The sequence below is a fragment of the Clarias gariepinus genome, chromosome 23 (genome assembly GCF_024256425.1).
Source record: "Clarias gariepinus isolate MV-2021 ecotype Netherlands chromosome 23, CGAR_prim_01v2, whole genome shotgun sequence".
NCBI classification, from domain to species: domain Eukaryota; kingdom Metazoa; phylum Chordata; class Actinopteri; order Siluriformes; family Clariidae; genus Clarias; species Clarias gariepinus.
In genome coordinates this window covers 23697501-23715133 of record NC_071122.1, presented here as the reverse complement: position 1 = coordinate 23715133, position 17633 = coordinate 23697501, and the positions used below count along the sequence as shown (strand labels likewise).

The 17633-nt window shown below is 43.7% G+C and overlaps 1 protein-coding gene across 2 annotated transcripts in view; it reads right to left on the bottom strand.

The window, feature by feature from the left end:
* Positions 1–306: 306 nt before the first annotated feature.
* Positions 307–17633, bottom strand: part of sema3fb (sema domain, immunoglobulin domain (Ig), short basic domain, secreted, (semaphorin) 3Fb) — a 49844-nt gene continuing 32517 nt past the window's right edge. For both annotated transcript variants that reach the window (XM_053484103.1, XM_053484104.1), the window contains 14 exons: positions 15578–15667; positions 12984–13077; positions 11209–11328; positions 10870–11009; positions 7569–7683; positions 4435–4504; positions 4049–4193; positions 3395–3617; positions 2418–2506; positions 2170–2211; positions 1554–1711; positions 1225–1292; positions 859–992; positions 307–766 (listed from right to left, as the gene is read on the bottom strand). In XM_053484103.1, coding sequence (XP_053340078.1) covers positions 350–766; positions 859–992; positions 1225–1292; positions 1554–1711; positions 2170–2211; positions 2418–2506; positions 3395–3617; positions 4049–4193; positions 4435–4504; positions 7569–7683; positions 10870–11009; positions 11209–11328; positions 12984–13077; positions 15578–15667 — 1905 coding nt within the window. In that variant the 3' untranslated portion in view covers positions 307–349. The remainder of the gene's footprint in view (positions 767–858; positions 993–1224; positions 1293–1553; positions 1712–2169; positions 2212–2417; positions 2507–3394; positions 3618–4048; positions 4194–4434; positions 4505–7568; positions 7684–10869; positions 11010–11208; positions 11329–12983; positions 13078–15577; positions 15668–17633) is intronic.

Sequence of the window (17633 nt, the reverse complement as noted above, 5' to 3'; positions counted from 1 at the left end):
CCCAGAACACTCAAGTCGAGATGAAAACGCCCATCAATGCCCCAAATATTATTTTTTTGTTCCTCGTTAACGACAATAAAAATGATATAACAATAATATCCGCCCTATACAGGAGGAGGGAGCATTCTTTTTTTTTTTTTTCCTATTTACGTACAAAGAAATCCACAGAATTATACTATTTACAACCTACAATAAATACTGTGTATGATATTCTTTATGCATTATAACATCTGGGACATCTGTTCTTCTCATCTGGCAAAAGTTCGGAAACGTCGTGCGTCACCCCCCCCCCCCCCCCGACCCCCCCATCACGCTCAGGATAGAGTCTCTGCAGGCGTAATGGAGGTCCTCATGTCTCCTCCTCGTCCTCGTGCTCTTTGCCATGATGCCTGCGGTTGCGCGGCTTCTTCTGCTCATTGAGTTCGCTGGGTTTGACGCTGCCGCTGTCTCGGTGCGTGTCCCCGAGCTGCCAGTAGTCGTGGCAGTACTGGTTGATGAGGCCCATCTCGGGTTGGCTCAGGATGCTGAGAAGCTCTCGGTACTGGCCCGCGCTGGGGGTCCACGCGCTCGCCTGAGGCCGCGAGCCGCTCTCCAGGAGCACGCTGTTCACCGCCTGGCTCGACAGCACCACTAGCTGCAGCTTCATCAGCGTGTGTTTGAAGTTTTTCTCGGTGCCTGTGCAGACGTACACGCCCGAGTCGGAGGGCTGCAGAGATCGGAGGAGCAATCCCTGATCCGTCTTCAGCACGCGGCCGTCTGAACGAATCTGAGACAAAGGGAGAGAGAGAGATTAATAATTTTACATTGATGTCCATGTTGTAACAGAGTGTGTGTGTGTGTGTGTGTGTACAGACATACCTCTCTTTTCCGGTCACTGTTATCTTTGTGGAAGTGCCATTTGATGGCGGCGTGCGGAGATCTGGCCTGACACTCCAGAAACGTGCTGCTGCTCTCCACACCATACTGCACCATCTCCAGAGTGTTCTTATTGACTACACACACACACACACACACACACACACACACACACACACACACACACACACAAAAACTACATTAAGCTCTATAAGTACTGGTGAAGTGTTGATAAGTGATGTATTGATGCCCAGTGTTTTAATAGATTAAGTTTACACAGCAGGTCATGATGAACAGCTTTAGTGTGTGTGGTGTCTCTGAGCACTAAACCAGGTTGTAGCTGTTGAGTGTGACGTCGTGGGGGCTCACCGTTGGAGTTGTAGCCACGGCATTGCCGCATCGGGTTGCCGTATTTAACGTCCTGTCTCCGACTGCGTCTGAAAGGCAGGCAGTGTATAAAACTGATTTATATTTTATTCCAGTCTGCAGTCGAATAAAAATGTCAGGAGTATCTCAAACCCTAAGTGCAGGCGAAGACTCGAGCATGAGTCAGTTTTGTTTTCCAGGAACGATTGTGTGTAAAGGAGTGTGTGACGAGAAGGGAATGGTTGCATTTTGAAGATTTAATGATGGCGTTAACTATTACGTTGGCGTCTGTTAATAGATGTCGTCTCCGTGTGTGTGTGGGTTACACTCACCTCTTGTGCGAGGCTGAGTAGCGGGTGCAGGATTTGCCGTCCCAGGCGCAGTACGGGTCTCGGGCCAGGCAGCAGTCAGCACACACCTCGCCGTACACGTCACACCTGTGCAGAGCGAGCTGGGTCACGCCCACCACTGACGCCACGTACAGCTGTTGCTGTAAACAACACAGACAAAAAAAACAACAAGTCAGCATCACGACCGCGTCAAGACTGCAGTACCGTCTTAGGGTTAAGAACCCCAAGAATCATGCCCTGAGCCGACTGGTCTAATTTGGCCAAAGTTCAACCCGAGAACTTGACGATAATAAAAGAGCATGCAGAGAACACGCTGAACTCGTCACGGTTTTATGAATGCGTGGTGTCAGTGCTGCGGCTCCGTGTCGTTACTCTAAAACACCAGAGGGGCTTCTGAGTTATGGCCACGCACAGAAGATGGATCGAGCGTAAGCCTGGAGCCCGAGGTTTAGATAAATCTGTTCCGCATGTGTTTCTGTCCGAGCTTTGCTCTACACTTTTTGTGTGGAACACCGGGGTTTAAGAGCGGTTCAGGAGGAATAGAGATAAAAAGAGAGAAAGAGAGAGTAGGAGAAAAGGGTTGAGAGAGGGGCCTTACCCTTTTGGATGAAATCTTCATGGTCGTAATAGGAGTCGGGACCTGAAAGTGCAAGAGAGAGAGCGAGAGCGAGAGAGTTATGTTTAGAGACATGTATGATAAAAGAAATGTACGAAAGAAAGAAACAAACAAACAAAGGGACAGACAAATAAATGAACAGAGTATAAAAGTGACAAAGAAAACTAAGAAAGACACAAAGAGGATAAAAGAGAATGAAAGAAGGACCAAGGTAAGAAGAAAAAGTTCACCTTAAACACCTCAACCTCCTCGAGGATAAGCTCCTCGGTCTGCAGGTCGTCTCTGGGCAAAACAATCACCTTCTGTACCGTCCCTTTGTCTGCAACACAACATGGTCAGAACCGTTACACACACTCAACATGCACTCAACACACACTCATTATCACATTAATGAGTACCAGTGACCAGACTCTTTTAAATGTCACTGGTACTGAACTGGAATCAGACTCCACCAGTGGACTCTTTCCTTTTGACATTTTTATTTCTATAGCTGCGTCGTAACTGTTCTCAGATCAGTGCATGTGATCTATCAGCAGGGTCCATGACAGGACACAGCGCTTGGCAGCGCAACAACACAGGGCGACACTACAACACTACAACACTACCGCTGACAGAATTGTAACAAAATGGGGATTATGGAGCTCTCCTCTTAAAGCGTAAGAGGCTTTATTGTTAACTGGAAGCTATTAAGTTCCACCTCGTCCTGCTCCACTGTAATCTAAAACACTAATTTAGCATGGGGAGTCGTGACCTTTAAGGTAAGCTCCTACTAAGATCCCTTTTTAGTCGATATTATCTTCCCTTTTAGTCATGTTTCTTTTGTCTCAGTGGAGCTGAGTGCCTTGTAAAACCGCAAACTGAAACCGCGGCTACTCCGAGGTCAGATTATGCTGATCCCCTCTTGATTATGGCTTTCAAATAGATCTGTCTCTCTCTTTCTTTCTTTCGTTCCTTTTAGCTTTTCAAGCATTTGCGCGCCTCTCCTGCTTAAATCCTGCCTTTTGTCCATGCCTGTTTTAACAGCTCTTCGTGCTCTACTCATCTTTCAGCATGCGATGTAGGTAAGGCCACGGTCACACTCTTGAAACAAGGTACGATGTGACTGGAAGGTTGCATTCGTACAGGATGGAATAGCAAATCACTGATACACCCAAGTGCTGGAAGCACACAAGTAAAAGTCCAGGGTGTTCCCTTGCTACAGACCCACCTGTTCCCAGGAAGAGGACCTCGTAGCTTCCATCGGCCGCCGTCACCTGGTCAACTGCAATGGTGGTGAACTCGTAGTCAACATTTGTCCGGACCACCAGAGGGCGCTTGTGGACGGGGTACACCGAGTTGTACATGGTTGGGTGGTTGCGCATGAAGTTGATGACCTCGTCCGGGTAATCCTTGGTGGACTTCATGTTGGGGGTGAAGGTTCCTCCAGGACACTGAGGAAAGACGGAGGGATTAGCAAGGAGCTACAGTATCATGCTAGACCAGTGTACAAGTGTACAATTAAAAGGATCAATGAGTTTCCATGGGAGGATATTTGATCAGCAAAGGGAGGATAACTAACACCTGAATATTTTTTCAGTTTTAAAAGTGTTCTAAGTGACACATAAATGTAAAGAAATAACCTGGTGTAGATTTCATCTTTGGTTGCTTTACAAGGGACAAATTTTAGAACTACTGTATTGTCCAGGGTGCTAATATTAAGCAGTTTTTTTTTTAACTAAAAAAGGTCCTAGTACTGACACCTGAGGAACACCGTGTGTATTAATTTGTTGTAATTTGTTGTTTAAAGTGGGGTAAATAATAACAAGATAAAGCAGTTTGATGTTTTCTAGTAAGAAGCATGTTGAGGTTCTGCATGTCTTACCGTTCCTGGTCGTGGGTAGGGGATTTTTCCCGTGTACGCCACCCACTGGTAGTTCGGACCCTCCTTGTGTGAGAACGGTCCGTTAAATACCATCCGAACATCGGCCATGGAGTAAACACACACCGCTGAGCCTTTAAACACCGAGCTGTGCGGACACAGGAGCACAGAAAGAAAAATTAGGTTCTTGAAGTTCTCCCTTGCTATCCATGAATACAGAGGAAAAACAGAGCGGCACAACGACAGCCACTTTCTGTTTCAGGCTTTGTAGTGTTGTGTAAGGCACACACCACTTTGGATTAATTAAAAAAAGAAAAGAGCCATGTGCACATATAAAAAGATGTCCTTTAAAGATACACGGTTTCACACACACAAACACACACACTCACCCAGAGACAGAGAAGACTCCATAGATGACCGGGTTCTTGGTGTCCTGTGTTGGTTGTATGTACACGTCTCCTAAAACACACATACATACACATAGTGTTAGTGTAAGAGCTGGAAACACATGCACGCACACACACACACACACACACACACACACACATGTGCAGGCGCACACATTCCTCAGCAAGCGCACACTAATATTTGCAGGTCTTAAATCACTCACATATAAAGGGATAAAACTCCCTAATGACTAAGGAATGTGTGTGTGTGTGTGTGTGTATAATACACATTTATATAAGGAGTGAGCCACCATAACATGCCTTAGCAGATCAAAAACAGAGAGAGAAATGCGAGAAATTGAGTAAGAGAAAGTGATAAAGTTCGAAAGAAGGTTTGAGTAAAAGGGACAAGAAAGAGTGAGAGAGCTGTGTGTTCAGGACGTGTTCGTTTCTAAAGCGAGGTGTGAAAACTGCATCATGAATGAAATCATCAAACACTTGAAACACATACTGAGATTAATATTCCCAGTGAGACACACACACACACACACACACATATATATATATATATATACATATAAACATGGCATGTCAGGTTGAATGTTGGTGTGAAAACACGATCATTAAAACACTTCCATCCAGCACACACACACACACACTCACACAGACACACACACACACACACACACACACACACACACACACACACACACACACACACACACACACACTCACTCACTCACTCACACAGTCATTATAAAGGAGGCGTGGCCTCTGTATCTCTCATTCACAAGAAGGAGGTGTGGCCTCTGTATCTGTCAGTCACAGTAAAGGAGGTGTGGCCTCTGTATCTGTCAGTCACAGTGAAGGAGGCATGGTCTGCATATCTGTCAGTCACAGTGTAGAAGGCGTGGCATCTGTATCTGTCAGTCACAAGAAGGAGGTGTGGCCTCTGTATCTGTCAGTCACAGTGACGGAGGTGTGGCCTCTGTATCTGTCAGTCACAAGAAGGAGGCATGGTCTGCATATTTGTCAATCATAGTGATGGAGGTGTGGCCTCTGTATCTGTCAGTCACAAAAAGGAGCTGTAGCCTGTGTATCTGTCACTCACAGTGAAGAAGGCGTGGCCTCTATATCTGTCAGTCACTGAAAAAGAGGCGTGGTCTCCGTATCTGTCAGTCACAGTAAAGGAGGCGTGGTCTCTGTATATGTCAGTCTCAGAGAAGGCAGTGTGGCCTCTGTATCCGTCAGTCGTAGGAAAAGAGGCGTGGTAGTTATTCACACTCAATCACTGGCTGCTTTAAATATATATTTCATACATTCTGACATCTGGTCATACATCAAAGTCTCTCAAGAAACTTAAGAAATGCTCTTTAAACCCTGCAGTGAAGGTCACGGAAAACAGATCCCGCATGTGGTACACATTACTTTCTTCAGCTCATCCATCCTCTCTCTCTCTCTCTCTCTCCCTCTGTGTTATCAGTGTTCACACACTCGCATGGCTTCACTCTCATCACTCAGATCATCTCTCCACATTAGTGCAACATTTCTTGGCCCGTCCGTCTGATAATAATTCTTCTCCTCTCTTATGTTTATGACGTTGACCCCCTTTAAGTCGGCGCTGCAATGCGTTCTGTGAAATGAGACAAGGCCGGGTTTACCTCAGCGAGCGCTCGCTCATTGGGGATGAACCTGCCAGGGCTTTAACGCACTCCACCTGTGAAAACTCCCATAATCTCTTAATGTCCTTGCCCGGTGGGGTATACACACACACACACACACACACACACACACGAGGGAGAGTAGCTGCAGGCCACGTTCCATCACATAGTGCACACACTCCTCTTTACACTCGTGCTCAAAAACATCTCGCAGGGTGTCGGAGAGCGCCGTCTCGGCTCTGGGCTCTTTGGGTTTCTGTGTGATGATCAATCAATCCAATATATTCATTTCACTGAAATGCGCTGGTATTCTGGAGACCTTACTGCTTATCATAAATGCAGTATAAGCTAAAATTTCCAGACAAGACGCTATGTAAAATAATCCAGCGTTGGTTCCTCCCAAGACTTCAAGCTCTTTTCTTTTTCCTCTCGCTGTATGTAGATTTCTTCCTTTTCCTGTCTCTTCTTCCCGAATGTATTCAATAATGACTGGTTTGTTCTTTTCTTCTGTGTGTGTGTGTGTGATCTTTAGATCTGGATCTGGAGTCACCTGAGCTGTCACATTGCACTAACAAGCGACTAACAAGCAACACACACACACACACACACACACACACACAAGCACAGGCTTTTGTCTGGATGGCCAGCATGAGGCTGTTCATTAGTAGATGTCGTACTGCACTGCGGCTTTATGGTCTTATTAAAGCAGCCCCGTACAACACACACCTAAATCCCCTGCATGCCTGAGCTCCTGCTAACTACTAGTGAAACTGGTTTATAAGCTCTGAGTGGAGAAGCTAATCACCTCCAAAGGCCAAAGCAGTACCAAGAAAGTGCACTACTCTTTATTAGAATTGGGTGAGGAAAGAAAAACACAGAGAACAAAAGAGAGAGCGAGAGAGAGAGAAAAGAAATGTTGAAGAGAAGGAGAGTGACATAAAACGATGTACAGAGGTAGAATAAAAGACTTTGAGTATGTTGGAATTTCCTGATCTGCATCAACCCTGTCCTTATCTGATCCACATCCCCAGGATAGTTGCACCCTCCATGCTGTTACTTGATCTGTGTACCACATGTCATTAATTTACCTTCAACCACAAACCCCTCCCCACCTCCAATTTCACTATCTGTGCACCACATGTCTCCCCACCTGAACGTCACAGAATACCCCAAAGTCTGCCCCGGTGTCATTCCTTATCTGCCCAATCTAACCCGTCTGTGGCTTCACCCGATCTGCTTTCTCAACTTACCCCAATGCCATGTTCTGACCTGCTTTCCACATGCCCATACTCAACCTCCTTTCTCCGTGCCCTTACCTGATCTGCTTGATCAATGCCCTAAACTGAACAGCTTAATTATAACTTGTTTGTCGCTTGTATGAAAGCATGGTCATTAATACAGAGAAAAAGTTACAGAAATAAACAGCCAATTAAAGAACCATATAGAAAAAGAAAGTGGACCAAAACAGAGACTTACTCAGCTCGTCGAAGTGCGTTTCGACTCCGTCGGCCCCTGGGACAGAGCAGATGAGGCGCGCTTTGAGGAACGTGCTCCACTTGTTCACCAGGCAGCAGTGACCACCATCATCGTTCTGAGAACACACATGTGCACACACACAGCCACACAAGATCAATTTAGGCCTTGAATAGCAACCTCCTCTGAATGTAAACACAGGTTGGTGTGTTGTATACATCGCCGGCTACACGCGGACCACAAACACCGCCTCGTGTCCCGAGAGAAAGGAAGGAAAGGGAAAGGGAGCGCTGGTGAGACAGGGTCATAAACACACCGTCCACTTTTACTGCAAAACCTCCCATCTGCTTCCAGAGTCAGCCAAACCCCAGAGAGAGGGAGATGAAAGCTGAGAAAAAGTGCTACATATCAAGGCACTATAAGATAAATATAAGGAACAAATGCAAAAAGTGGGAAGAAAGCAAGCTGGAGTGAGTAATAAATGAGGTTCCTAGAATATCCGGTAATGCAACCTCTAGAGCGTGTTGTCTTAAACCCTGATGTACTGCGAGTGTGACATCTGGGTCACATACCATAAATATAGGATCTTGGCTAATCAGCTTTCTCTGCACGCGTTTATCACGCTAACAGCTGGACGCGAGCATATTTCACATGGAGTACAAAATCCCATCCGAGAGTTACGTAAAAGGATGTTAAGGTTTATACATCATGTTAATGCACTCCCATCAATATTGTTTAAGCCCTTACACGCTTCTTTTCATTCATTCATCCATTCATCCATTCTTTCATTCATAGTTATGCCTACGGCTTGCGTTAGAGCGACTATAAACAGTTTTTTTTTCTTTTCAACAGTCTTGTATTTTTCTTCCTTTTGAAGTCAACAGAACAAAAAACCAACGTCATGTGTCACGTTACAGCGAAACCACGAAAGCGTAAACTCCTCAGATACAAAGGCTTTCTGTTACCACTCGAGACCCCACCTAACCCCTCCTTACGGAAAAACGTATCATATTAATGATCACTAAACTAATGCGATATTTAATACTGAATTTCTGCTGATTACAGGTCGACCGTTTTTGTTTGGAACTTAATGACGCTTAGTGAATAGGAAGACGACCAAGCAGATGTGAGACGGAGAGAGAGTCTCTGGGGGGTAATAATAAAGTAGAGCGTGAACGAGTGTGTGTGTATGTGTGTGTGCATTTGGGAGAAGGCGGGGTCACTGACTGACCTTCACTCATAAACAAAATTCAGAATGTTCGCGAATTCAAGGTCATGCATGCACGCTCGCTAATGCATTAACACGCACACACACATATGCACACAAAACCCTGATCCTAAAGATAAACAATAGTCTCTGACTGTGAATAAGACAGACCTCATGGCTCGAAGCGCTCACTGCGCTTGTTTTAACTTTTCCGCTCAATTACCCAGCATGCTGCGGTTTCATTAAGGCGCCGCGGTGCAGCTTCACGTTTGGGATTGCCTGCTGGAGCGGCACTAAATTAAAGCTCACGCTGGCATGTCCTTATTAATGCCTCTGCACCGTAAGACTTTAAGCTCAGGGTGAGGATAGGATGACTAAGCTGAAAGTTCAAACGGGTCACGGGGTTAGGGTTAGCATGGACAGACGGTACCTTTGTCCACAAGCGGGGTTAGATTTCTAAGAATTTGGGCACTTTGGTGGCAAAAAATAGCAAAGACGCAAGAGTTTCAGCTCAGAATAATTCACTAAGGTGTGAAAGACAAAACCGTTTCTTTAAACAATCTGGATTTGGTCACACTTGTATATGTTGGTCATTGATAAGTGTTTCTCTTGTACTGTTTCATAATGATACTCCAACCACAACTAGTACTTTTCTCTATGTCCACCTTTAGCCAAAAGGTGTTTATACAGTATACACTAGCGAAGGAAATCACTGAATCGATTTTTCCCCCTATAGTATAGTGCCTTGCAAAAGTATTCATACCCCTTGAACTTTTCCATGTCACAACCATTTTTTTGAACACAAAATGGCATCCAGTTGTGAAGTAGAAAGATAATGATACATGGTTTTTCAACTGTAAAATTAGGGGCCTTCTGAAGGCAAGTGCTTGTATTGGTTTTTAGTAAGTGGTATCCGGGTAAAGCGGGCTGCACACCACATTTTTCAGATTTTTATTTGTAAAAGACTTTTTGAAAACCATTTATAATTTTCCTTCCACTTCACAATGATGTACCAAAATTAAACCAATACATTTGTAGTTTTAACGTGACAAAATGTGGAAAAGTTCAAGGGGTATGAATACTTTTGCTAGGCACTGTATTTCTAGTATAAACTTGCAATGTTATGTACATTTTATTCTCTCTCGTTTCTCTTCATTAGCACCTGATAAATATGAACTCAATAGCCGTCCTCAAACAGAAAAAATTACCATTAACAAGCCTTATAGGAGGATTATCCAGGGATATACAGTGAAACCTCAGATTGCGAGTAAGGCGGTTTGTGAGTGTTCCGCAAGACGAGCAAAGATTTTAATAATTTTTGACTTAAAACGAACATGTCTTGGTTTATGAGTACCGATTATCATGTATCACGCATGTGCTTTCTGTTTTGACACCGAGTGTCACGTGATCACAACCTCTCTAATAAAACCAATCAAAAAGTTTAATTAGAGAGGTTTAAAGATCCATTTTCTCTCTCTGTATCAGCCTGATCTTTGTGTCTGTGTGCGCACTTTACAGCAGTGATTCTGTTAGTGTTTCGCTCAATCGAGTGTCATTAGAGAGATTTCTTGTTAATTTTTCCGATAGTGTTTCCATTGTGTGCACGCGTGTGTGTGTGTGTGAAAAGAGTGGAGGAAGGGTAACTGTGTAAGACAAGAAGGGGGAGAGGGGGAGGGGCTCCTTACTTTAGATTCACACACACACACACACACACACACACACACACAGCAGCAACGCGCACAAACGGAAACACTTATGTGTCTGGTTTTATTTTTACTTTTTCTCAAGGATAAAGTGCAGGTTAATTTGTTTTATTTTTACTGTATATTTTGTGTTAATTATTTTAATGTATTTATTTGTTTGGGCTGTGGAACAGATTATTTGAGTCTCCATTATTTCTAATAGGAAAATTCTATTTGGTTTACGAGTGTTTTGGAATACAAGCCTGGTTCCGGAAACAATTATGCTCTTAATCTAAGGTTCCACTGTATAGACAATGACGTTGGGAGATAAATGTCACGTCCTCATATGAGACTATTCAGGTCTCGAGAGGTTAAGGAGTAGGAAGCAGATAGGAGGGAGGGGGGGTGGACTCACCAGGCAGATGCGTCCGATGCGTGACTCTGATTTAGGACTCTGGCCCATCTCCAAAGACTTTTCGCGAAAGAAGAAGTAGAGCTTGTCGTCGTTTTTCTCTGCACTATCTGGGATGAGGTGCACGTGCACAAACGAAGGGTCTGGCCAAGACAGAATGAAAATTATTCATGCACTCTGAAAAGTAAAGGGGTTCATTCTTTTTTTTTTGGGCTGGTTAAGAGTTCTAGCTTTCTAATGTAACTATTTTCTTAATGAACTCATAAAGCAGTCGGGTCGGATGGAACCTTCATTTATGCTAAGTCATGCACTGTTAGTGCTGGACCGGTTTAATGTTTGTACCATTCAGCCATCTGGAGTTGTACTGGTCCGTGCGCATGGCCGTGTTTTTTCCCAGCGTTCGGAAAATAGCAGAGTCTGTTCCCATGAAGTCGATGTACACGCCTGCGTACAGCTCTCCGTCTGCGAGAGAGAGAGAGAGAGAGAGGGAGAGCAGATTTATAGGTTTAGTCACGCTCGCTGTCACTGTGATACGACGGCACCCACGGTCTCTGGCAGGCAGCCGGAGCGGGTCGTGTTCCCTTTGTCTGACCTTTAACCCTTCTTCCTTCTGGCTAGAAACGCACAGCGATAACCTTCATCGACTTCTGAAAGCATAGCCAAACAGAATAACTGTATCATGACGTGTTTTTTTTTTTTTTTAATCAACCTACGTGAACACATGCCCTTAGTGCATGCAAGCGAACAAGTTCTGCACATGATATGTGAGAAGAGCAAGCGTCCTCGGCTGTAGCTGGCAGGGGGTTTAGTGGGATCGGTTTAAATCATGGCCAAGAAGCTGCCTAAGCTGTAATGATTTATGTCGATATATAATGACGTTATCTCTCTGAAATACTAAACATGAGCTTCCACGTGACACATGAACGCTTGCGTGTGTGTAGGCAGTGTGTTATACGGACGCTCAGGATTTAAAAAGGATGTGAATAGGTAATGAAATCCCAGAGCATTAGAAAGAGGAAACCACATCCCATAATACAGTATATAGGGTGGCGGTAATCAATATCCTGCAGCGCCTGTGGGCGCTAATATTTCTTCTTGTACCGTTGAGCGTGAGTTAAGTGAAAATGAGTTAAGAAGGAACTGTGTGTTAAAGGTGAGCAGGGGTAGTTTAGTGGTTAAGGTGTTGGTCCCCCATTCAAGTCCCGACGCTTCTGAGCTGCCACTGTTGGACGCTTGAGCAAGGTCCTTCACCCCAGGCGTCAATTACAAATATATATCTCCGGGGTGGACGTGTGGTCGACATGTGGACGGACCCTATCCCTTGTGTTAAAGACGTTTAAAGCTTTTAGTCCACCAGAGGTTTGATCCTCGTGTAACGGTGTAAACGCTGGCGTTCCTGTACATGAGTGTTAACGTAGAAGCTCTCGACACGATATTTACACCTCACTCAACACGAGTGTCTCTCACTTTAACTGTCTCACCTGTCCAGTGAAATGAAATCTGAGTCGCGCATGTTGCCTACGTGGCCCTGCAGTTGTTTAAACGAAGCTCAGACTTCCAGGTTTCACGACCTCACGACCTGAATTAAAATGAAATCCAGGAGTCCAGGCGTAGGAAGCCACTGCAAACTAAAAACTAACTGTCCTACATGATAATGATCATGTCCGTGATTCATCTTATGTCCATGTGCAGTCTCAGGCACATTATTACTGCACATATAAGGATTTAATCTGCTTCAGTGGCTGGTCTGTTTTTAATACTCTGCCCTTTTAACATCTAAATTTCCAATTATGAGTCACTAAGACACCACAAAATGGATCATTACAATAAAATGTGCAGCAAATGGAAACAAATGGGACTTCGATTTTGTTTTCTCCATCTTCAGCTTCATGTTGGCAAAGAAATATCGGGTCTCATGAGAAAAACAGCCGCGGACGCTGCACTGGGAAAAAATCACAATCTTACATTCCCTCGCGGCAGATCGGCAATAAAACATAAAACGCAAAGCTAGATCGATCCAAAGGAACGTTTAAAATGAGCTCCGTCAGGAGACAGTTGTTTTTGTAATCTTGTTAGCATAAAACCAGAGGGACAAAGACACAAGTGACGATACTCACTGATCAAAGCAGAGACGCTGTTCAGTTTGGGATCGTACGGACACTTTCCTTTCCCAGAATCCTCGTTGCCTGGCTCCAAACGGAAGATGTACTCCTGTGACAAAAAAATACAAAACAGGGAATGTCAGGTGTCCTGAATGAAAAACCAGCAGTTTAGGTGCATTTTCACCTTTTTTTTTCCGTTGTTGTTAAAACGTTGTGCTGGTATTTTGGAAACGTCACAAACATAAAAAAAAAAAACTTAAAAGTTAAAGTTAAGTTATTACCATAAACAGAAATTAATGAAATGACATTGGAGCAATGCAAAATGCTCTCACACACACACATAATTTTATATTATTTTCAGGATTTCTTTCAGCAGCCAAGCTGATGACCTGAGCGAGACTCGAACCTGTTGTGTTCCTCCAGTTGTACAATTGGAATTTCATTTATAAAATGAACAAACTGCAAATGTATACATGGTTGGGCCATGTGCGAATGGATGGACAAACAGTTACGTAAATGTTGATAATTGGTTGTTTTGAGGTTGAATTTGCAACATTGTATTGGAGTCAATCATTCAGTAGTATAGTAACGTCAGTTTATCGAAGGCAGTCTAACTTTTAAAGTTAATGCCATCCCAATGTTCAATTTTGGGTGGACGACCTAATACGACTATATGACAACGTTATACAACATTAGGGTTTCTGCAACACCTGACGTGGTGTTTTTCCTCGGCTTGATAGGATATGGGTCTGAGGTTGATGGGTGGTAAAACTTGCCAAGACTGAGGTCTAGAACAATGGGGTAAAATATTGGTTCTTCAACTTACTAGCACTTGGGTCTGGAGTGGTCCTGGAGTCATATGCACTATTTTGAAGTTTCTGTGGTCCTTAAAACCCAACTAATTGTTGGGATCTAGGGAGCCCTTTTTCCCCTGGAGATCCCAGTAACTTCAAACATCTCCTGTATAAAGTTCTACAATGCTGTGAAGTCAAGTGTTATTATGCGAACAGTAATCGCTCAGCCTTCTGACGCCAACCACCCGTGCATGTCCCTGTCAAAAGCAGCAGCTGGATAACCCGCTACAGTAAAACGTCCGCTGGATGCCGTCCAATCCCAGGGTGCTTTAGGCATCTTACAGACTGATCCATCTGACAGCTTTTTGGAAACGGGGTCCATGCTTTGCTGTAAGCTTGTACCAACGTGCCTGAACCAGGACACTGAGACATCATTAAAAACAATCACTCAATGCTGAAGCCTGTCTAACGGTCCAGATGTGATGTACAGGATAACCTTTAGCTAGGATTAAAACTCCTGATTCACAGAAGCTTGAAACTCAGAACCCTGATAGATCTTCAGAGGAAGCGAGCCAGGCTCTGATCAGCCTCGGATCTGGAATAAAGAAGACGGTCTGATACAAACCTGGGTAACACTGGTTTGTATCATTTAGTCAAAAATGTATGGAGGCATATAAAGGTTTTTTTTTTTTTAATAATAATAAAAGTGTTAGTAATTGCATCTCAATCACTGTGTGGAAGTTTATTTCTAATTTCTACAGCAGAATTAGAGAAAATGATGCATATGGAGCATTACTTGGACCTCAGAAAGTTTCTAAATTCTAAATTAGATGTTGTGTTCTGGAGTAATGCCCAGCTCTTATGCCTGAACAACAATAACACCTTTAACCATCAGATGATTAGCTGCTTTCTGCAAGCTTCCGCTCTAATAATCCATTTCCGACTCACTGATTGACAGCTGGACTCGCTATGGTCTATCCTAAGAATTGCAAAGATCACCCGTTTGACAGGAATGTCTTTGTGATGTACAAAGCTCTCGTGACTGAGCGGCTTGGGAAGCTGTGCAAAAAAAAATCCAAACTGTTCCATATGCTAAGCCTTCGCTTCTATCATACAATCTTACTTGCGATTTTAGGATTAGCGTACCCATAGACACAAAAAGACAAAGGGGGTTACACCAAAACCGGTTTGGGTTAATTCATAGACACAGGTTGTTCCCATATGTCGGTCATGTGATCAGGGAAACCGGTTGCACGCTTCACGCTGAGATGTGAACTGTGGCGAGGCTCAACTGTTTAAACAGAACTTGAGCAATCTTAAGTACAACACAATAAAGCTGAGAAGCCTCTTGTTTGTTCTGGATCAACAAAAAAAACCGACCAAGTCTCTGCATGTGTGCGAGAATTCCTCTGGCTTGAGTAGAGTAGGAGGGACGAGACCTCAGAGACTTCAGGCTTCTCATAGTGGCCTCTTGTAGTATTTTGATCAAACAAAACTTATCCAGCGTGTTGTTGGACCCTTGGGTGTACAACAGGCCGTGGTCTGGGACAGCGTTCCCGGGTTCCACCCCCATGTTGGTGAAGATTCTCAGAGAAACGTCAGAGCCGGCTTAGCTGATACCCAAGCATCACAAAATCACATATCTGGAGGTAGGTTATGTCAATTACCAGTTCTCACATAATGGGTTATGATTGTGGTACCATGTACCGGAAAGGTGCAAAGGATAGTAGCTTTTTTTTTTTTTTTTAAATCCTCAAACAGGGCAATCCCCAGGAGGTTATGGTTAGCACATGATCCACGTTCTGCACACAGTACCTGTAGCCCGGTCTCATCAGTCACAGTCTCCAGCTCGGCTGCCCGACTCGTCCTCCCTCTGGCCTGGGGCACCTGCAGGTGCAGGGGCATCTAAAACACATTAACACACACGCAGATGATGTAAAAAATACGAATTGTGAAATGTTTTAGAGCGACGAGCCGAAGGAATAAATCAAAAAGAGGTCACAATCAGAAGGAAGCACAAACCTCCACCCACATGTGAAATAATAAAAATAAAAATCATTTTAAAAACTCCACCCGTCTGTCTGCAGAAGAAGACCCAGTATACAGACCTGTAGTAAGGGCAACATTCATGAAAAACACACACACACACACACACACACACACACACAAGCCCACCTGTGGAAAAGTAACCCACCTGCTCATCTATAGAAAGGACCTCATTCAGAGGAAATCCCTTTACACCCACTTGTTTAAAAGACTCGATGGCACCTGGCCACGCCCACTGACGGCGCTTATAAAGGATCCGATCTGCACCCGAGCCTCAGGTTTCAGGGACAATAGTGAGACGGTTGTCTGATGTCTGTATGATGTGTGAGTGTGTGTGTGTGTGTGTGTGTGTGTGTGTGTGTGTGTGTGTGGTGTCATGTGTTTGACCAGATGGTAAAAACATCACTGGTGTTATCATAAGAAAAGTTTCAGCATGACATATACACACACTGTCTACATGATGTAGGTCCACACATCTGGGCTGATGTGTGTCTCAGGAGCTAGACAGTGTTGAGTCAGCGTGTCTGCTACGTCTGATCCACACAGTCTGCTTCTCTAAACCTGCTTTTATTTTATCAGTAAGTCAGACATAATACGAATCAGTATTTTATCTCAGGTTTACCTTAACTTGCCATTATTTGGATATGAGGTGGCTGCCATAAATATTTACCCCCCTCGTATTGAGCATATCCACGTTCTGTGATGTTCCAACCTGGATTTTTTTAATTTAATCTGAATTATATGAATTAAATAGCTAATAATATAAATAAAAATGGTACAATTTGCGGTTGCATGAGTACTGTAGTCTCCAATACTATCAGTGTAAAATCCATAAATGAGTTAATAATCCATAATTCATGATCCATAAATGGCATCAGAAGTTAAAATATTGAAAATCATTGATTCGTGCAATTAAACAGATAAGGGGGTGAATACTTATGGATTTGCTTTTGGAATTGGAATTCATTTTTAATAAAGATGAATGAATACCTGATTGAAACAAAATGTTTTCGTGTTTCTCACTCTTTTTTTTTGCTGTCACTTTGCTTTGTGCCTCATTTGCATAAAGTGTTGTTACATCACCAGTCCCCGCCCACAAATCTATTAAATCTCTTCATCACCAAAGTTACTAATGTAGACAACATTGAAAAAAAAAGTGCCATGGGACTGGCTAACTACGAATGAGCAGGGCGACACACAGACACACACACACACACACACACACACACACACACACACACACACGCACACACACACATCCAGCTAAACCTGTTCAAGAGAAGTGTGAAGAGGGCTTTGAGACTATAGCCGGACCATGTTTGTACAGGTGTGTGTGTGTGTGTGTGTGTGTGTGTGTGGTGTGTGAGGCATGAATAAGTCTACAAAACAGCAATGTGTACCAGCCTTTACACACGTGTGAGGGGAAGCGATTCTGCGTCTCTCATTAATCTCTATTTAAAAGCCCCAAGTCAACGATTAGGAAGCGATTGTGGGAGAGGAAAAATGTAAAACCCCAATTAAACAGGCAGACTAAACACAAGGGGGACTGCAGGTGTGTGTGTGTGTGTGTAAGCGCACCATCCTGAATAAAGGAGAGAGAGAAAAATAAAATAAAAAGATGTATAAAGAGAGCGAGAATAGGAAATAGAATAACGGAAAAGAAAGAAAATAAAGAATGAATAATGAACGAGGGAAAAACTAGTGAGATGAAGAGAAAGAGATAGAGAAAGGAAAAAAGGGCAGAGGGAGAGAAGAATAAAGTGAGAAATGAAGGTAGAGAAAAAGACTGCAAGAAAGCAGAGAAAAGGAAGAGATAAGTGGTGGA